Below are 21,394 nucleotides of genomic sequence, written 5' to 3' on the forward strand. Positions count from 1 at the left end.
AGCCAAACGTGTTTTTCACGTGTTTCCTGTCTCCTCCTGCACCACCTCTGTGTCTCTTCAGTCTGTGCATCCTGAGATTTGTGTTGTCTGTGTGCGTGAGCAGCTGGTTGTTCAGAGGCGTTTTGCTGAACGCGGCCGTGCAGCTGTGTCTCCTTTGTTAAATACACATCTGTCTCAGCTGGCGGGACACGTCAAGAGAAGAAAGATTTGACTAATGGAGATCATTAGGAAGCAGAAAAGGTCTATTGTCTCATATGACTTTCCTGTGGGTAGAGATATTTATTTAAATGTCTCTCGTTTTAAAGAATAAACACAATGAACAAACACGTGTGTGTGTGTGTGTGTGTGTGTGTGTGTGTGTGTGTGTGTGTGTGTGTGTGTGTGTGTGTGTGTGTGTGTGTGTGTGTGTGAGGCTGTCCAATCCACTTTAGTTGTGTAATGCACAAGTGCCATCCAACATTCCCATTGCAATAATTCAGAAAGTCCATGAAATAATGAATAAAATCAACTTTGTTTGACTGTCTCTTAATGATTAATTATTCGGCAGACATGCTGATAATGCATCACTGTGCTCCAACGCGTTCGGTGATATTCACTCAAACTGAAGAGCAAAGTCGGCTCCGTTAATCAACACCATGTTGAGGCCCACTGCAGCGTACAGGAGGAAAACATGGTGATTACAACACAAACGTATATATTTAAAACCTCTCTAAGGCAAAGAGATGAATCCCTTTTTTCTCACCAGCGTTCCAGGAAGACCCGTCCAAGTCTGCCCCTGATTGGCTGGAACTCACTGCCTACATGGATGGAATCAAACTACAGATAGGACGGAGATGAGGTTCTGTTTTAATGACCAGGGGTCGAGACATGGGCCGAGACGGGATCACAGTCGCACACTGACACACTGAAGAATAAATGTAAATCCAAAGCACTCCAAAAATAGATCTGAAGAATCCGCTTTCCCCAAAAATAGCCCTTACTCCTCATTCACCCTAAAAGTAATGCTGTGAAAGGCTGTTTCCATCGGAGCCGCAGTGAATCCAACATTTCGGGCACGTTTGCACTTACTTCCCTTTCCTTGCTGGTTGGGTAAATCAGAGCTGATGTCAAACGCCAAGTGGAACTACACAAAGAAGCACAGATGAGCGATGATACGCCACTGAACCCTGAAGCTGCAGCTACATCCTCCTGAGCTTCCCACCTATCGAGTGCATCAACCCTTCCTCGGCGTGCCGTGGTGATAACGCTCAGTGGAACGGCACCGAGCCCAGCGTCTCACTCCGTCACACCAAACCAACAGGAGCAAATGAGCTGTTATCTGATCCCGGATGTGTGAAAGCACAGGAGTTTTATTATTTGATTTTCTCACCCATAGTGCATCACTGCAAACCGTTTGTTAGCCAACGAGCTAAAAGAGATGTTTTTGGTTCTTTTGGCAGTTTCAACATCGACTTCTGATTTCAAATGGGGAACAAAATCCGAAGTGATTTGATGGTGCATAATATTTCTTTCGTTAGCTATAAGTGCTGCGTGGTGGATGTGATGTGTGGCCATTAATACTCAGAGTTCAGGCGCCGGCGTTGTCCCTGGAATGAGTGAACGGGCCGGACCGCTGTGCACAACACCGACAGGCGGGGCCCCCTTTTGGGGAGGCCTTCGTCTCCCCCGAGAGCAGAGAAGCCTTTGTGCGTTCCAGGTGTCACTCGTGCTGCTGTGGCGAGGGCCGTCACATGTCCGCGGCGTCACACTCCCAGGGGCGCCCTGCACCTGTCGGCGTGACGGACAGCCCAGCTGCTGATTGGGAGCGTTCCAAAAAAGCCGGATTCTGAGGGGTGTGAAACGTTTCAGGGAGATCAAAATGAACCTCCGTGCTTCATTAAAGAGCAGGAGGCGAGCAGGCAACCTGCGCCGAGCCCCCATCTGCAGGGGAACCGGTGGTCTGTGCAGGGAGGGCTTCTCTGAAGCTGTCATCGTCTGTCACATCGCCACCAATCTGTTATTATCCCGCCGTTAGCTGTAGTAATTTAGCTTTTTGGGTTGTGCTCGCGCTCTGTCAACGCGCTTCATCTGCACCTACTTTCAGAATCCCAGAGTGCCTTTCAGTGATTACAGGGGACAGGTGTAAACATCCAATCTTCTCCCTCAACATTACACAGTGACAGATGGATTTGTTTAAAAAAAGGATCATAAAAACACTCTTTTGTGACCACAGACTGGAAACAGACCCATTGGATCGTGGACTTGTCCAACCCTCAAAATGGTCTCATTGTCTTATATTGAAACTGGAGCCAGGCCCAGAGGACAGACACCGATCCGAGACCTTGCTCGTGCACTTGTATAACTCTGTCTGATACATAGATTTGTGTAACGTTTAATAGACAAAATCCAAATGCAATTATTCTGCATCCCTTCTGCAGAGTGAATGTTACACAGCTCAACCGCTTTCAGTAAATGGAAAAAGGAATCTATGGAGCCAGCGGAGCGGCCGATGCCCAGACATCTCCCGTGACCCTGACAGCTGGAAAGAGAGCGATACCTGACTCCCCCCCCCCTGACTAACCCCCCGAGGGGATTGAGCCAAAGAGCAGCAGCAGTCAATCAAGCACACAGTTAAAAGTTGGACTTCTGCACGTTTCTTTCCCCTATGTTATAAAAGGACTAGCAGGAATGTATTACCTAGCATAGGGCCTATGTGATCCGGTCCGTACTGTAAAGATACCTGGGTGCTTACATTCCTATGGACAGACTCTCCGTCTCCACCATAAAAGTCTTGACTAGAGCACAAAGCTCCTCTAAGATCTCGTATCTTGAATATTGCTCTCATCGATGCGTTTTACTTTCAAATATTCTGATTTAGCTTCCCCCGGTGCCGCAGAGAACCAGTGGTACTCCTACAGGACGTTGATGGTTTCTGGCAAAGTGCTGCTGAGTGGATCCAATACGCTGTCAGTATCAAGGTCTCTCATTAGAAAATACCTTGACACGTAAACCCAAGTGAAGAAAATTCATTTGATCGACCTCATCAGTATCAATCTCTTCTAAATGCGCACCCGAGCTGTAGTACAGAAATCCATGCTTCCATCAGTCAAACATCGCCATGGAAACACAACAGCGGTTTCCAGGCCGGAGTGACTCAGCTCTCAACGCGACGGCGCCGCTCGCTGCTATTCATGTTTCCAACGGCGAGCTGCCGTTTGCAGACTCACTGTGCCGTGGTGTCAGGGTCCAGCCTCGCCCCCCCCCCCCCCAGCCGCCATCATCTTACCTGATCCTGTCTGGCACGCGGTGGGTGTTGTTGCCGTCACTCTGGCAGTTGCCGGCGTACTGCGCGCGGCTGTTGGGGCCCTGGTCCCTGCGCAGAGCCATCGCCCCGTGGGTGAGCACGGAGACGCCTTTGGCGATGCGCCTGCAGGGATTAGGGATCAGGGACACGGGATTAACAGCGGGAGACACGGGGACATTCTCAAAAGTCGTCTTTGAAGCTGCAGTGGAGCGCACGGAGACCGGTTTCACTGCTTGAACGGGTGCACCCCCCCAGAAAACCATGGAAACAATCAAAAAGACAGAGAAGTCATAGCACTGAACAGGGGGGGGATGAATGGGCTTCTCTCATCGGTACCTTCAAGCTAAATGGTGCAAAATGTTAAAGAACACTAATTTTAGCAACTTAAATTGTGTGAGACTTGAAAAGTAATTACATCGTCACTGACTGAGACGCTGTAGAATTGCCCAATTTCTACAAATTAGTTTCTTTTGTTGGGGGGGTGCACTCGCAGACAGGAAGTGATGAATCAAGACTAAAGAGCAAAATCAAATGTTCTCCCTTTGAGCTGCAAACCGGGCCGGTGGGCATTAGCTCTATTTCCTTTCTGCTCTGCTTCCGTACTCTTTGGATACCCGGGTTTTTAAAGGGACACGGCAGCATTTAGTTAATACATCAGTGGGTCGTCCTGCTGGGAGTTGAAGGGGAAGAACACTATTAATGCAATTTAAAGGGAAAGGCGTGTAAGGCTGTGAAAGTGTGAATGGATGTTTCTGTGAACGAGTAATTCATGAATGAAGCAGCAGGAGCTGAGGCACCACAGAACTACAAGCTACAACATGTATATTTAAAGATTACCTCATTCCAATAAATACATATGAGCAGGCTCCCTCACTGTCTGTCTCGGGGTATTTAAGAAATAGATCAGAAGCTAGTGACAAAATAACGGTCACTGCTTTTTAATACGTCCTTAATGTCCACGGTGATTTGTAACTCACATTAAAACCGTCTCATGCTGCTCAAGCCGTCATTTTGTAGGATGAGCTCAAGCTTCAAGCGATGAGTTCAAGCTTCAGTCCCGTTCCAGAAGGCCAGATCTACACCACATCTAATGACCCTGACTCTACAAAGCGGTTCAAGGCTTCCCTCATTCACCTCCCACTCCAAACAAGCTGGGAGGGGTGGGGGGGGTGGGGGGGGGGCGGACATGATGGTGTGTGGAAGGGAAGCTGAGAAGTGTCGAATTCCGTCCTCTTCACAAGGAGTGAGTGTCTTCACAGCCAAGAAGAGTTTAAAAGTTGTGACATGACTGGCAGAGCGGAGAAGTTACACAATTTTCTCCTCCCTCACAAAGTGACGCTGCCCTCGGCGTGTGACCCACCGACCCACCGACACACCCTTTAGCTGCCAAGGAAACCTTTTTGACCCCTGTGTGGGTCATGGTAACGCCTTGTCCTAATAAAGTCTTCTCTTGTGTTTTACGACACGTTGAAGCCGCGTTTCTCGCGGGACGGGAATGAGCCGTTGGCGGCGCGGCGGGCTGTGACTCGCTGGACCACATCACGAGCAGCGCTTCTTCTCTGGTGTCTAGGGAGGCTCCATCAGCAGCAGCAGCAGCCATAGACTTACTGCAATGAGCCACTGAGTGGGGGCAGAGGGAGGGTGCGGCGGAGGGGGAGAGAGGGGGAGGCTATTTTGCTGTCACATTGAGTCGAGATGTTTAATTGCTGGGATTTGGAGGACACAGCTGGTGTGTCATCTGCACCCATCAGTATCCAACAAACCACCGTGCACTGGTCAATTGTTTAATGGTGCGTTCAAGCGATTCTAATCGACCTACTGAGACGCGAAATGTCACATTAGTTGTGATTGGGTGACTCGTAAATATTATGTCCATTAAGTCCAAATGTCGTACGTATATGCAAATATTGCACACCATACGTTGATAAAATTGTAAAGTCAAGGTTGGTCTCTTCAGACGAGACCCACAAACTCAAGGTGGACTGACTGAGCTCAGTCAACTCCTCCTTCTCCTGAAGAGACCAACCAAGCTTCAGGAGGAGCTCAGTCACTCAACCTTGAGTTTGTGGGTCTCATCTCAAATACAACAGATAACACTCCTGTTTGTAAACATGATTATTTATTGATTTATTTATTGATTTATTTATTGTTTTGCATTTATCCCGCTCCAAGCGCCGTCCATCAGTGCAAAGTGAGCCCCCGGAGCCTCGTACCTGCGAGGCTCGTCCCTCCAGCCCTGCGGCCGGATAGCGAACAAGGCCTTGGGCAGCCCCTCCAGGCCCAAACCGGACAGCGCCGGCCCCACGGCGAACCACATGTGACTGGGCCCGGCCTGACCCGCCACCAAGGCCGCCCGGAAAATCAGCTCAGCCTCCTCCAAGGAGCAGTACAGCAGACGGACCTGGAGGGGGAGAGGGAGGGAGGGAGTAACATGGGGGGGGGGGGGGGGGGACATGAAAGAAGAGGACATTATTTATTAGAGAATATAATGAGGAGTAGGTTTAAAGTGTTTAAAGAGGAATCAATGACAGCAAAGAAAGGAAAACAATACGACGAAGGAAGTTAATGATCAAACAATTGAGAGGTAGAGGAGTCAGAGGGGGAGGGTGGTCTGAGATGGTTAGAGGGGGAGGAGGAAGCCGAATAATAGCGATCATAGAAAGAAAAGAGAAGACAAATGGACAGGACAAAACGTAATTCTTCACAGGTTCCTTCTTTTGCTTAAGGATTACGGATGATACTCATTTATACATCAGTACACTAGCTGCACTGTTACATTATTGCTTCTCCTTTTTAGAATTCTATATTAACTTCAACACAAGGAGCCGTGCTTGATTAACGGAGCTTCTCAGTCCGCCTGTATTTCCCTCTCATACATTATAAAGGAGGAGGAGGAGGGGGGGGGGGAGATTGTAAAGACAAAATAAGATTAAAAACATGAAGCTAGAAGAGGGTGGTAGAAAAGAAAAGGGCTCTGTGTGTGTGTGTGTGTGCGTGCGTGCGTGCGTGCGTGCGTGCGTGCGTGCGTGCGTGTGTGTGTGCGTGCGTGCGTGCGTGCGTGCGTGTGTGTGTGTGTGTGTGTGTGTGGTGATGCTGAGTGTACTTCGTATGATTACACAGACCAAGCACTCAAGTAAAATTTTGCTCCACGCTTTCTGTAAGACCGTCCGAGAGGTTCTGAAAGTGAAATTTGTCGAGATCAAAATGCTCCACCGAGGATCCATGTTGTGCTGCTCGGGGACGTCAGTCACTTCCTCTCAGCAGTGCGTCGTTGTCCGTTCGTATGAAACAAAGAGGTTCAGGCCTTTGGATTCTTTCCTAAATCTGGGAGCATTTGCCTGAAACACCTTATTATGACAGCGCTGATTTCTTTGCCTCCACATTTCATACTGAACTCCATGTGCGGATATTTAACATTCATTATTTGACACTTCCATTTTTACCACCTATCAATATCAGCCTGACGCGCCAGATGGATTGTTTCACAGAACCATCTGAGATGCCGTCACTGGAAACTGTTTTCAAAAGGGCAAACACTCTTAAAAAAAAGAACTTGGCCAGTGATCGGATGAACCATCTGTCAATCAAACTCTTGCCAAAGACAGTTGGAATAAAACAAATCTCTTCCATCATTACTGCCAAAATAACAAATTGGTAATTTAAAGATGAAAACATATTTTCTTAAGGAAAACAATAAAGACTAATTCCTCCAGATAAATAAAGTCAAAGTAGCCCACGTAGCTGGAGACAAAGGACCGTTTCCTGTTCAGCACCACAGCGTCTTGGACAGCTCCGCTCGGGTTAAACCGACTAACTGTGAAGCTGGTGAAACATTGATATCGAAACCTGAGCGCTCCGCTCGATAGTCCATTCTCCTCCGTGTTAATGGAGACGCGCAGAGACGCATACCTTCTCTTACGGCTCTTATAACCGGCCCAGGCAGTGCTGCAGCCCCCCCAGTCAGCATAAAGATAAGTTGTCAGGCCGGCGAGGCGAGCAGTATTTATGTTTGAAAAGAAGCAGTTTGAGGGCGCGGAGGGGGGGGGGGCTTATTTTAATTCCCGGTGTAAATAGAATACAGATCGTTCACATTGCCGATTCGGCTCGTAAGTCGTGTTAATGTAATGAGAGCGGGTGAGGGGGAATGAAGAGCACTTCATCTCGTCATCACCGGGGGGGTTAGGTAGATATTTCCATGAACCCTCACCACCAATGGAGCAGTCACAAGGTGACATAACGACAATAAAAAAGCGAAAATGAAATAAAACAGTTTGTGAGGAGGTGGGAAGGATGACATTTTGATTCAGTAATCCAATGAAAGCCAACAACTTCATCCTTATGGATCAGCATGCGAGGCAATTTGAGGTAAAAATTAAGAAAATGTATTTTTTTGCCATTGACGAAATGTCCGCCTTTTAGCTTCTCTTCATTGAGGTTGACATACGTGACGTGAATATAATTATCTTATTGGAAGTGAGCCCTGACATTTGCAGCTCATGCCGGACCGCGGAAAACAATCAATGAAACGAATGACATGAAAATGTGACAAATGCTTAAGTTTGAAAACAACCTTTAAATCCAGAAGCAGAAACATGTCGTACAATTCTTTGTATTAAGCGATTTTGGAGTGAACATGGATCATTGAATAGGGATTAATGGTTTACTATTTATTGTGCTATTAATACCAATCTAAATGCAAATACAATTGATCCAAATAATCAAATTTAGCTGAAAATCATTGAACTAAATGCTACTAGCAGCAGGCTAAATACATCCATAACCCAAATTACAAATCCAACGTGCTTGCTACAAATGTGTAGTTTTTACCACATCAATGCAGCTAGCTAGTTAGCACAAAATGCTATGGAACGTCTTTTAAGTGACAGCCAGTGAGCAGGAACACCTGAACGAGGGAGGTGGCTCGGCTAAATGAGCCGAAGGAAGCCATCATGACTTTGAAAGCTTTAACCACCGGCTGCACCTGAGTGGAAGAAAACGCTACCTGAACGTGTGAAACTGCACATTCAAAGAGCAGCTCGGGCGCGTTACATCCCTTTCATGACATTACATCATGTTCGCTCTGCTCTATTTGTGATTCATGGGTTCTCACTTTCGTTGACTTCAGTCGACAAAGGTCATCTGTGCTCACAACGGTAACACGATAACAGCCGGGAAGGAACAGGAATTGAAGGGATGCAAAGGGGGGGGGGGGGGGGGGTTATAAAAAAGGGGAAGGAGGGGAGAAGAAGAGAGAATGACACAAAGACTCCTTTCCTCTTATTGCACATGGAGACCTCTGTTCAATGAGATGTTTTTACAGTATTGGCACTTCGGCCTCGACCCAGTCAGGCAGTTGTGTTGCCTCAAACTCTGAAGCTTTGTTTCCCAGGCAGACAGGGGTTCATTTTGAAAAGGCTGTGTGACCGATGTGAGAGGACGCGTTGGTCCATAAGGAGACGTGTGGGAGGTAAATCCAGAGAAGACCTCAGGAAACCCCTCATTTGAAAGACGCGTGATTACCCCCCCCCCCCCCCCCCCCACATCATCCCGCCAGCAGCTGCAGAGCAGAAACGGTTTAACTGCAGTCACACTACAGGTGTGTGTGCGTGTGTGTGTGTGTGTGTGTGTGTGTGTGGTCCTCCAGCATCTCTGTGTAAACGAGCAGCTTGTCCTCAGTCGACCTTCCTTGCAGAAGGTTTTTACCGGAAGCCTCTCATTAAATGTTCAGATGTTTTCCTCCATCGTTCCTCTTGCTCGAGTATCTTTTAAAGTAAAACCTGCAGGTGCAAAGACAGAACTGCAAACATATTGATCTGACGAAGTTGATTAACCCGGTATTGACTCTTTGGAGTGCTGCATCTGCACGTTGCTGTTCATTCATATCAAAACGTTTTCATGGGCGCATTGAGTGGGAATATTTTCCAATGTTGTTTCCAAGAGAGCCGAGAGAAGCGATAAGCGAAGGGAACACCTGGACTCACCTGCGCTTCGTTGTCTTTGAGCATCCGTTTGGCTCGGGCCCCCCCCGGGTCGTCCGTCACGTTGAGAATCACCACGCTCTTCTTCTCCCAGCCGATGAACGAGCCGTCCGTCATCCCCTCCACCATGGCCAGGAAGTCCTCGTAGCCGTGGTGACGGGTGGTCACCACGGAGAAGGAGGTCCAGTCATACTCCTCCAGGACCTCGAAGATGACCTCGAGCTGGAGCGAGGTGGAGCAGGTGAACTGCAGGTAGATGGACCCGCTTTCCTGAAAGCAACGAGAGACGGCTTTACAACGAGGACGTCTAAGGTTCTGCTTCAGTGTGTCCTGCTGGAAATGCTGGAAAGAGCAAAATAACTTAAAAATAACTCTATAAAATTATAAAAACCATTTGGTCGAAAGATTCCAAGGTTTTCTGCCTTGTGGGTACCAACTAGTTGTTCATCTCTTCCTGGACCTCAAGGAAGATAACTGCCATAAAATGAAACTGAAACAGAAAATGATCTTCTTCAGGCAGGACATGTGTGTCAAAGGTGACAAAAGGGGCCGCTATAAAAAGAGCGCTAACTTAAAGCAGTAAAAACACATGCTAATACATCATCTGTTTGTAGGGGTTATCGCTGCTCCGTATCAAAAGATTTGTGGCTAAACTCTTCAAGCAACATATTAGAAGGCAATAAAGAGTCCAAATCTGGCATCGGTATCGACATGCAGAGCAGCACAGTGCCTACATGTAATCAAAAGGACTTCATCGAGTCTAACAAGAGAAGGATGTCTTAGTGCCTTAATGCTGGCTGCGTCTCATGATGATTATTTTCAGAAGCCGACGGTTCGACACCCAACGCCACCAAATGCCACAGGAGCTGCAGCTGCTGTTTCCAATTGGCTCAACATGACGTGTCTCTCGTTGGACTGCTCTGTTAGCGCGATCGTCTCATTGCTAATGTCTGCCGCCACAATATTCCCACGCAGATTAGCCAGCTGACCTTTATTACCCCTAATTAGAAACAAGGTGACCCTGAATGCGTCTCGATGCACTGTATCGGGAAGTTTGAAAGAATCGTATTTTCATTGCAATCGCCCATGCAACTTGTCTCAGTTGTACGCTGGGCTTCTGCAGAGCAAACAAGGAAAGGTCAAACCATTAACAGATATCTTCTGCTGGGTAACGAGAAGTGGTGATGGGGCCGAATCCTGCGAGGGGACTTCAGGGACTGCAGAAGAAACTGCATTCTTGAGGAAATGAAGAAGTCTCTGAGAGCTTGTGGCTACGAGCGGTTAAAGGACCGATTCGTAACCTCCGCTGGTTTTTCTAATCGTGGCACCGAAGATGATCCGAACGTCGCTTCACTTCCACCGTGCAGCGGAAATGAAACAAACGTTAGTGGGAGACGAGCCCTGCAGCCACCCCCCCCCCCCTCCACCGCGTTCATTAGGCCCACTTACAGCACATGATGTCAGTGAGGAAGTGATGAATGGAGAGAACACAAAGGCCACAAATAGTTCATGTATTAAAGGGAAATGTTGTGGTTATAAACGTATTAAACATATTATATAACGTAGGAAGAAATTGTCCAATAATAAAAACATTTTCCATCCACTTACCACAATTTACTGATGCAACATGATACGGGTAAGTTAAGGATAACTGATTCATAACTATGCTTTAGATGAAAGGGTGAGCTTAACACCTGGTAGGTGTGTCCTGGATGGGCTGCAGTGGAGTCCATTGGAACAAAGGGAGACATCAAAAGTACTTTGAAGTACTTTGTGACATGTGACTACTGTTATAAAGTTGAGGTAGATAACACATTTCAAAACCTTTTTATTTCATAACATTGTGATGGTGTAGTTGTGATGTCAACGTTCTCTTCTGAGAAAGGTGTCATATCTTCTCCACGCAGATATTTAAAGCTTGGTTGGGTTGCTGTTAAATTCTCATTCTGTCTCAACTTTATTAGTCTCCTAGTCTCTAATATTCATTTGAAAGTAAAGGTCTCTTTAATAATAAACTGAGCTCTTCAGTAATTTCTGTTGTTGTTTCGTACGTGCGTCTCATGTTTGAGCTTGCATCGTGAAGGTGTCCATTTTTACCTGTTGCTCCCGTCCCAGGCTGGCCCCTCCCCCTACGGCTACCACGGGAACCCCGGTCTGGGCGGAGACGAACTCCAGCATGGGCGCCAGGGGGGCGCGGGTCGGAGGCGGCGGCCTCTCTTCCTCAAACACCAAACCCTGAAAGTAGGAAAAAGGCTTCACATGAGACTCCCATGAGCTTCTCATCGCTCTGGTTTTCTTCTGTTCTCATGCAGCCTCCTGGAATAAATCAAGAGGGGGAAGAATGAACAATTAGAACCATCGTACTGACTTCACTCCGCCAACACGCGTCCTGACCCGCCATTTCTTCAACAGGTTCATCAAAGTAAAGAAACCGTGGGAGAGGCTTTTAATAAGTGGACATGTGTGCGGTTCTGATTGGCAATCAATGTTCACTGTCGGGAGAAAAGGGAAGCTGCAGATAAGCTGACGAAGCCCCACCCCCCACTAACGAGGTGCTACTCCGCCCCCCCCCCCCCCGGTGGGCTGTTTACCTGCTGAGGACGCAGTGTTCTGTCTAAACGCATGAGGGAATGGCTGTTACTTCCTGTGATGGTGCGGGGGAGGTAGGGGGGGGGGGGGATTTAAGGCGACCTAGCACGTGTCTTGTTGTCGCGATTGAGGAGATCAAATTGGACGTGAGATCCTCATGGGGGGGGGGGGGCGCATTTGATGAGCTTAAGAGGCTACAGATGAGACGTAGAGACAAGAGAGAGTTCACTGGATCCAGATGTTCGAGGCAACACCTGCTGGGATTAAAGACAAATCAGTCCCTCCACCAGGTAACCACAGACCAGTCCACCAGTGTCACACGGAATGCATGAGTGGATGAGTGGATGGTGGGTGGGTGGGGGGGGGGGGGGTACCTGAAGCGGCGTGGTGGCCAGCAGCTCACACAGCTGCAGCAGGAGGGTCCCGGGGCTGCTCTCGTTCACGGCCAGGTAGATGACGTTGGCCTGACCCGACGGCGTCATCACCGTCTCCCCTACGAGCGCCGCCAGGGACAGGGACGATGAGAAGGAGGAAGAAAACGAGGCCATCGCGGCTGCTCCTTCCAGCGAGGCTGTGTCGGTCACTCCCCTTCCTCCTCCTCCACCTCCTCCTCCCGGACCGTTTCCCGGACCGGGCCCCTGCCCCGGCTCGCCCACCCCCGCGCCTCCCACCGCCGCCGCCGTCGTGTCCGGGAGCAGGGAGGAGCCCGAGTGGACCACAGCGATGTTGACCCCACCCGAGTCCCTCTCTCTCTCCCGGGGCCGCAGCAGTAGGGGGGGCGAGGGGCGCACGGGCCCCGTGCAGGCCAGCACAGCCAACAGCAGTGAGAGGGCGGGCCTTGGGGCCACCATGGGGTAAGGGGAGGGCCAGTGGCAGCTGTCGGATGGGGTTCAGCAGGTGAGGCCGGGGGGGTTTTAGGGCTTTCTGGGTAGTGGGTGACGTCTTTGGGACAGGGGGGAGGGAGGAGAGGGGAGGTGGGGGCGTGGGGGAGGAGTCAGTGGCTCAGTGCTTCACCTGATGACGAGAGGAGACCCTGGAGGGAGACAGAGAGAAGATGAGCTTCGAGGTGTTCCTGTTATTGTACCTTTTATCTCTTCTTAGCTGAACAGAACATTACATCATAGAACACTGTGTTGCTCCTGACTCACATTGTTCAAACTCTGTAACATTCCTGATTATTAAATTCTGTAGAGAATAACAATTAAAAAGTCAACAGATAAGCATTGTTGGGAGTGACAATGAAAATGTGGTCTTGATCTAAATGAGCATCTTGTGGATGATTATAACATTTGATGCGATACTCGATGGTGAACCTCTTCTGGAGGTTATTGAAGGGAGGGGGGGGGGGGGGGCACTGCATGCAGGTTCAGGTCATTTCCTCCAACGCAGAAACTCCAAAAGAGGTTTTTCATCTCTGACTGAAGTGTCTTTTCTCCCGCATGGACCTGGGGAACCAGCCGGGGCAGCAGAGGTGCAGAGACACCTGCGGGGGGGGGGGGGGGGGGGGCGAAGGGACGGGCGCAGGTGTCTGTGTGTGTGTGTGGGGGGGGGGGGGTGGAGTATGCTGCTGTGATGATACCTCTTGGCAATGGAAAGCAATCTGTGCATAATTTGACGTAATGGACGAGTCCAAATTATCTGACGGCGTTTCAGAAGCTCGATAATGACATCACAGCGGACGCATTTCGGCAACACATTAGCCGCTGTTTGCTCTCGTTGGTAAATTATGATTTCCATCTTCATGTTTCTCTATGCTGGTTGCTCATAATGAACTGCTTTTAACATTTTGTTCTTGCAAAAGGATAAAAGGGTAGAAAGTATATTTTTTTTTGAAAATTTTGAATGCTAAAAACTTCGATGGACTTATTGAACTGTTCTTTCTCTCCTTCAGCAGCATCTATTATTTTTTCACATCATTGCAGCATGGCCATTTTTCACATTGAAGTACAATCTGTCACAATTTTTGCATTTATACCATCAGTCGCTGCAATGCAACACAAAGCCGTGTTTGGCTACGCGGGATACGAGCTAGCATCGTGATATCGCTGTATCAGTAACATGTTAGCACACGCGACAACACGCGACCCTACGACAGCTTCGCCTCAGGCTCCTGGACCGAAGGGATGATTGAATATTACTGTCGTTGGATGACATTGTGCACGTTAAGTCCAGCTCTAGTGAGGATGGCTCAGTAAATGTACTTGACTGAAGACGATTAAAGAGATCGTCCTGCAGCGGGCGGTAGAACAAAGTCTCATTGAACAACTCATCAAGGCGTTTTGCCTCTCGCTCTCTGAAGATAAAAAAGGCCTTCCTCGTGTGATCAAAGTTCAGGCCACTGGCTCCATGTGGACTCCAGCTTCTAATCCACTTTAAGAATACAGAACATCAATTGATGATGGCACAGCAGAACATCCAACATAACGGTGTGTAGGATATTCCCAACACACTGCAGATGAGTTGAGTCTCTATTTAAGTGAATGGAAACAATTGTATAAAAATGTATTTAAAATGTTGTACACGTTACCATTAAATCTCCTTTTCTTTATCCTTATATACTGATATAACAACGTGGCACATTAATGCGTCCAAAAACCACGCCGACAAAGGACGACCGTCCAAATGCAACAAGCAGACAGGACGCAGCTGTCAAGTCCTTTGTAGGAAATTTAATCTCAACAGTTCATCCATTAGCAGGAAAAAAGAAGCTCTTTGTCCCTTTTTTTTTCCTCCACTGTGTGAAACATTCTTGAAACCTTGTTCACAGTTGAAAGAACACTCAACTTTGGCAGAAATTGCTCCAAGTCACAAGAAGTAAAGTGTGAGTGCCAAAACAATGTGATAATTGCGCAGAGAAAACATTAAAATGCCAATCTTGTAGTTTGAGCGGATGTCATGACTCGATATGAAAAAGGGTCGGAACAACGGGAAAATAAACTATTTACTTCTCAGTAGAAACTCTGAATCTCAATTCACACATCGATATATTGCCATATAATCACATTTTGCCCTACACAATGTGATCTTCGAGTGAGGTCAAAGGTTATGTTACAGCTTGTGATCTTACATCTCTAATGATGCATTATTAGCACACCAGTACCCAACAGCCTCTGCTCCGGCCCTCACATCCAACTGAGAACGGTCATTTTTGATTTCACCAGTTGTCTGGAACGCTCTTCATCAACCTCCATAATAAGTCGTTTAAGTGTTGTCTTCAGCTTCTGCCTCTTGTGATATTCGGGGGTAATGCAGGGACGATAGCACGGTAAAAGCCAGACAGCGTTGGGGTCTATTAAAGCCGCTAAGCTGCAAAAACAAAATGCATCTCTGGTGCAATAAGAGAATAAACTGTAGAGGATCATTGAAACACATTGCAGCTTAAGAAGGAGCCAAATGGACTGAGTAACAGAAGCAGCGGTCCTCTTTGCAGGTGTACGATATCCAGGCAAAGTATTCCAGTGCGGCAGTAACACGTGAGGACTGGAGGAGCCGCTGTGAAGTTCATTTCCTGTAACTGTTTGGGAACACACGCCAAACCACAGGACCAGGAGCATGTGGTGTCATTATAATGTCTGTGGTTATCGTTGCCCCGGGTAAAAAGTTTATATCTTAATGGGTCTGAGTGAGCTCATCTGACGTTAATTCGCATTGTTAACCCAACATAACTGACTCCTTCCAAGAAGCCACCAGCAGAAGGCTCACAAGCTCTGGTGCTTTTCTGGTGCCTTTAGGTGGAACACACAAGAAACATCTTTTACCTTGAGAAAGGCACGTGACAATAAGTCCCTGTGTGAGTGAGTTATTTAAAAGCCCTTCCACCGTCACTGAGACAAGGTTTGTGAGGGTCTTGGATAAAGCTACAGCATGGAAGCCTCAGAGGGACATTTCAGGTCACTATAATAAATATGAATACAAACATATTTTTCATATTTACCGATCCAAAAGGTGATGTACGGTCAAATTAGTTTAGGTGTAGTTAAGTTGAAGTTGTGTCTGAGTCACTGTGGACATGACGGCAGATGAGCTGTGCTGCTTGTGAATCATGTGACGCCTGCATGAAAGCCATTAGTCACGTCGTCCGGTCACACGCTCAAGCTGTTGCACGAACGCCGCCGACCAGCGAAACCGGGGAGGTTCTGGCCCTCCGGAGAGCATCTATTAAAAGTCTCTTTGTTACACATTCTGTAAACCCAACTTTTATTTGGGGAAACACAAAACCATTTTTGGTTGATATCGTCAGTTTGATTAACGATGATAAAGACCGGTGTCTTTTTCGCTGATCTTAATTAATGTTTTCTTTAAAACTGTGCTGCTGCAGTGACCCACTTTCCCAACTCGCATCATTAAAATCTCATCTTGTTTTATATCGACTTATCTTTTCACAAGACAAGGTTGTTTTTTCGACTATCGATGCGCTCACGTTGGTTTCCACAGGCCTTTAACCTGAGGCTGGGTTCTCACAGAGACACTATGAACAGGACAGTAACTACTCCCAGACTGTTAGGAAGGACACATTAAGGCGGCGATGGTTGTGGTGCACTGATGGTTTGCTGCATTGAGATGAAGCCTCGGACTCCAACGAGCGGCTGCATGTGCGGCGGCCGCTGACTCCCGATTGATCGTCGATCGGCAGTCTGCCGCCTGAGTCACGGTGGGTTGGAAAACATCTGCGATCTGCTGCGATCTGCGAGGGTTTGAGGAAGCAATGGCCATCGTCAGCGCTCGCCTCGGCAACGAAGACGAGGTTCGGTCGGGAGTGGAATGAGGAGGGAGGACAGACAGCGGGCAGCGCAGGGTGGATGAAGACAGGTAGAGACGCAGGGACATGGGATCGTGTTCATCACGTCAAGCAAGCAAGTGTTTAAAGTCAGAAGAGTTCTTCTATTTGTAAGCCTGTAACTGTGGGGGGGGAGCAAAAATATCTTGTTGTTTTTTCCCAATTTTATTTTAACAACAGACTTTTTTATCAAAGCATCTTTCGACCAGATTTATTTTTCATAACTTTTTTCATGGATGGACACGGTCAAATCGTACCTGGATTGATCAGGTCCAGTCCAGATCCTGGACATGGATGGACACGGTCAAACCGTACCTGGATTGTTTAGGTCCAGTCCAGATCCTGGACATGGATGGACACGGTCAAACCGTACCTGGATCAATCAGGTGTAGTCCACATCCTGGACATGGATGGATACGGTCAAACCGTACCTGGATTGATCAGGTCCAGTCCACATCCTGGACATGGATGGACACCGTCAAACCATACCTGGATCAATCAGGTCCAGTCCAGATCCTGGATATGGATGGACACCGTCAAACCGTACCTGGATTGATCAGGTCCAGAGCTCCCCAATGACATCAGAAGAGCACAAAGCCTCTACAGCTACAAACACACCTGTACTGACTACACCTGGACCAGGTGGAACTTTAGAGCCACTCACAATGGAAGTACTTATAGCCCTTTATAGTTGGGATTCCACTGTTGCGGGTCTGTGCCCATTTTACTCAAACTAACCAAACACTCTTTTTATCATAAACTAATTGACAACACAGCGGTGAAACGACAAAAGTGCCACAAGCGAAGCATTTCTCACACAGCGGATAAACTCTGGAGGGCGAGGCTTCGCCTTCAGGCGTCTTCAAGCAGCGAGTCTATTTTTCAACAATAAAAGCAAGGTTGATGATAAAAAAAGGGCACAGAATAAATAAACCCTCCGGAGGGCTCCCAGCAGCAGCTGGGAAGCATCGCGAGGAGACCTTGGTTTCCAGGAGATAACCTGCACCCAACGTTTAATGCACATATTGTTCCCTTCAGCGATCTGCATTCAGCTCTCGATGAATACTGGACCTCAGCAAAAGTCTCCGGACCTTTATGCTAAATGTAACGCCGTCGCTCCAGGAGGTGGGACAACACTAAATTGGGGGGGGGGGGGGGGGGGGGGCTTTAGACACCAGTGCCAGTCAGTGTGAGAAGAAGCGTTTTCTTTCCCTTCAGGTTTGGGTATTTTTAATAAGAGTTTCCTTTAAGACTGAATTCTGCTTTTGTGATGAATCAAGGAACCCGCAGCACCACAACATGCTTCCTTCCTTCCTTCCCCTGCTCTCTCTCTCTCTCTCTCTCTCTCCTTTCCTTCCCAATCAATTCGTCTCTCCATCCTCCCCCCCCCCCCGTCCTCCCTCTCCATCTTCCTCTCTCTCCTCTTCCTCTCCTGTGGGCCATCAGGATTCATTACCGAGCCGAGCTGATTCATCGTAGAGTCCCACATCACTGGAGAGCATTGAGGCGAGCCTATAAATCTGAAGCACACACACATGCACACGCACACAAAGTGAAACATGCACTGCCTGCACGTCTCGCATACATATCGGGATATCAAAAGGCATCAATAACTGAACCCGTGGCATGCAGCAGAGCGTAACTAAGGACACACACACACACACACACATCATGAGTCCAGCCTGCAGAGCGTCCTCTCAGGCAGCGTCCTGCTGTGCGTCCTCGTCCTCTCCGGCTGCAGTCAGGGGACACGACGCTCCCTGACTGCGTGTTCCGGGGAGAACGCACCACCCACTCCATGAACTCAGAACCATTATTCCGAATGGCATTTGACTCTTTCAGCATTTTAATGATTCCGACCGTATTCGTGGGTGATTATTTTAGGGAATATTGGCTCAGTTTCTCTCGAGTCCAACCTGCGTATTCTGTATGAGTTAGTGGGTAACAGAACCAGAGTTCTCATAGTTATAATGGGGCACGTTTTGGAGGATGAATTACCGTGAGTGAACGGCGGGAGGATCTGCTGACTGTCCCCCGGGGGGGGGACTGGAGGCCGGTTACGCTGCGATCGTGGACACGGTTGAACCGACCCGAGGACAAGCACGGGTGTGAATGACAACGTCGATCACGGCTCCCTGAATCAACGGCGTCCCGTTCTGGGTCAAAATGTCCGCCGTGGGAAGAGACTTTTCCCATTACGGACCTGGAGTCCATTAGACCAGCAGCCATTGGTCCCTTGAAGCGCTGACATCTGTCACCGGGTAATGGAAGTGACAGATGTGGGCGGAGTGTGTTCTCTTCAGGACTCGCCACTCAAAAGGTGAGTTACAAGGAAGTGGCTGCCTTTAGCGGCTGTGTGCGTCTTGGGAGCGTGTGTGTATATGTGTGCGTGTGCGTGTGTGTGTGTGTGTGTTTGTGTGCGTGTGCGTGTGCGTGTGTGTGTGTGTGTGCGTGTGTGTGTGTGCGTGTGTGTGTGTGTGTGTGTGTGTGTGTGCGTTTTTTGCCCGTTAATCTTGCTGTGTGAATGAAATCCGGGGCAGGAAGTGATCGTCCGTGGACGTGTCAGCTCGCCAAATGTCTCTCCCACACACACACACACACACACAGACACACACACACACACTCCATCTTTCCATCCCCTTGCCATCAGTACCCTCGGTTACACACGCCCTCCTCCATTCACTCTGTTTGATTAACACCCCCTCCTCCTTTTCCAGCCTCCTTCTCCCGTCAGGCTCGCACTAAGAGACATGCCGAGACAAACACACACACACACACACGCACAAGCACACGCACACTACATTGCAGAATCGTCCCAGTGCAGAAAGGGCCATTACGAGATTCCGATCTGTTTAGCACTTTGTCCGTTGCGGCGCGGAGGTCGTTTGGAGCTCAGCCAGTTAAGAAAAGCGAGGAACAAATACGCCAACAACGACGGGGTGCAATGCACTCCATTAGAGTCCATGCAAACCCTCGTAGAGGAACGAGGCCGGGTACACTGCACACACACACACACTCACACACACACACACACACACATACACACACATACACACATACACACACACAAACACACACATACAAAGACCATCAATAACTGTCACCCTGTTCTCAGATTGTCTCAGTGCCATTGCTTTGAACCAGAAGACTTTCTGAAGACCCTCCCACCCCCCCTCGTCCCCCCCCCCCCCTCATCCCTCCTCCCTCTCGCATTCCTCTCTCTCTCCTCTGGCTCTCCTTCTGGTTTTCCCCTCTAATTTCATTTTCATGTCCCTATGCCCTTACTTCTTTCCACCCTCCCAGAGCGAGGGAACTGACGAAGACGATGAAAGCTCTGATTTGGGGTTTGGAAGGAGTCAAGGAAAGAGGGGGGGGGGGGGGGGGGTGGAGGGGGCATGGCGGTGGAGGGGGGGGGGGGGGTTGCCTTTGTGCAGCTTCCTGCCGGGGATGAAACTTTGAGTCAAAACAACTTTGGTGAAGGGTCCCTTCGTGACCATGAAGCTGTGTCCCGTCACCAGAGACGCTGCTTTCGTCCGCTTTTACGCCATTTTGTTCCTCGGTGTTCATCGTGGAACAGAACGCCCCCCCCCCCCCCACACACACACACACACGCACACACACAATGAAAGGCTCCGATTGCACGTACTGTAAGGCAAAAAGGCTTCTTGTGGTGAAAATAACTTTCATTGTGCGACCATTACAGAAGCGGACCAACAACGATTGATTGATTGATGATTAATGGATTCGCCGAACACGCTCCCACGACTGCTGAACTCGACCAGTCAGCTATTTAGCATTTTGGTGGGAATACATTCCAGCTGCCACCGTGCATCCACCGAGCTGCAGACACAAAGGAGTAAATATATTCGGCTCTTTGGTGCTTTCACTGCGCAGCGTTGGGTTGACCTCGTCTTCTGGGACGAGACAGACTGTAAAAGTGTCTTTACTCTTTGTTTACACCTGGGCCAACAAACACTGTTTTGTGTTTCACTGCCAGATGTCCACAAAACTTGGCACACCACACAAAACATTTAAAACGCAGTGAGGATGAAGGAAACCATGGCAACCGCACGGCTGCTGGAGGGAGGGACCTCCGGTGGTTTGGACTGACTCGAATGTTTGAACAAATCGTGACCTCCGATGGATTCAAACTCCTTCAATAAAATAACCCTCCATCTACGACCTCAGGAAACATCGGCAACCTAATAAATATCACAGTGCACATGAGTCCCGGTCCCCCCCCCCCCCCTTTGTCCACAAACACTGTGTTAACTTCTCCTACGCAGGCTGCGCTTCAACACATAACGTCCTTTTTTTCAGCTTTCCAAGTTAATAACGTTCCTTCTGGAGGACGGAAACTGTCAATCACATGATTGTTAATAAAAATGAATAAATCTTTACAGTCCTCATTGTTTGATCATTTATCTGCTCGTGTGTAATACGTGTCGCGTGTGTTTTTGTGTATTGGCATCGATTAATGACACAACCCATCAGGGCGGGGGGAGTAGTGATGAACACAGGACACACATAGAACATGTTCTCACAATATTCAGTGCTTAATGGTCCCCAAAGTGCTTCATAGGCTGCAAGTGGGAAAAAAACAACATTGTTGATAAAAGTGAGTTCAGTTATGTCTCGGCACTGCATGGCGGGGGCTGTTATTTGAGGTTTGAGGGTGATCCTGGGGAAGCAGGAAATAGGTGATCAATAAATCCCTGAGGCCAGTGAAAGCGTGACAGATGTACCTGCCAGGAGGCTGAGAGGCCC

General features: G+C 48.5%; 1 protein-coding gene across 2 annotated transcripts in view; it reads right to left on the reverse strand.

The window, feature by feature from the left end:
- Positions 1 to 21,394, reverse strand: part of grin2da (glutamate receptor, ionotropic, N-methyl D-aspartate 2D, a) — a 93,414-nt gene that overhangs the window by 47,287 nt on the left and 24,733 nt on the right. Inside the window, exons 2-7 of one of the 2 annotated variants that reach the window (XM_037473706.2) lie at positions 12,865 to 12,883; positions 12,225 to 12,343; positions 11,359 to 11,496; positions 9,265 to 9,531; positions 5,497 to 5,684; positions 3,266 to 3,406 (exon numbers count right to left, since the gene is read on the reverse strand). In XM_037473706.2, coding sequence (XP_037329603.2) covers positions 3,266 to 3,406; positions 5,497 to 5,684; positions 9,265 to 9,531; positions 11,359 to 11,496; positions 12,225 to 12,332 — 842 coding nt within the window. In that variant the 5' untranslated portion in view covers positions 12,333 to 12,343; positions 12,865 to 12,883. Of the gene's footprint in view, positions 1 to 3,265; positions 3,407 to 5,496; positions 5,685 to 9,264; positions 9,532 to 11,358; positions 11,497 to 12,224; positions 12,462 to 12,864; positions 12,884 to 21,394 lie in introns of those variants that run through there. The other variant, XM_037473705.2, reaches the window with a different exon arrangement.

The sequence above is a fragment of the Pungitius pungitius genome, chromosome 17 (assembly GCF_949316345.1).
Source record: "Pungitius pungitius chromosome 17, fPunPun2.1, whole genome shotgun sequence".
NCBI classification, from domain to species: domain Eukaryota; kingdom Metazoa; phylum Chordata; class Actinopteri; order Perciformes; family Gasterosteidae; genus Pungitius; species Pungitius pungitius.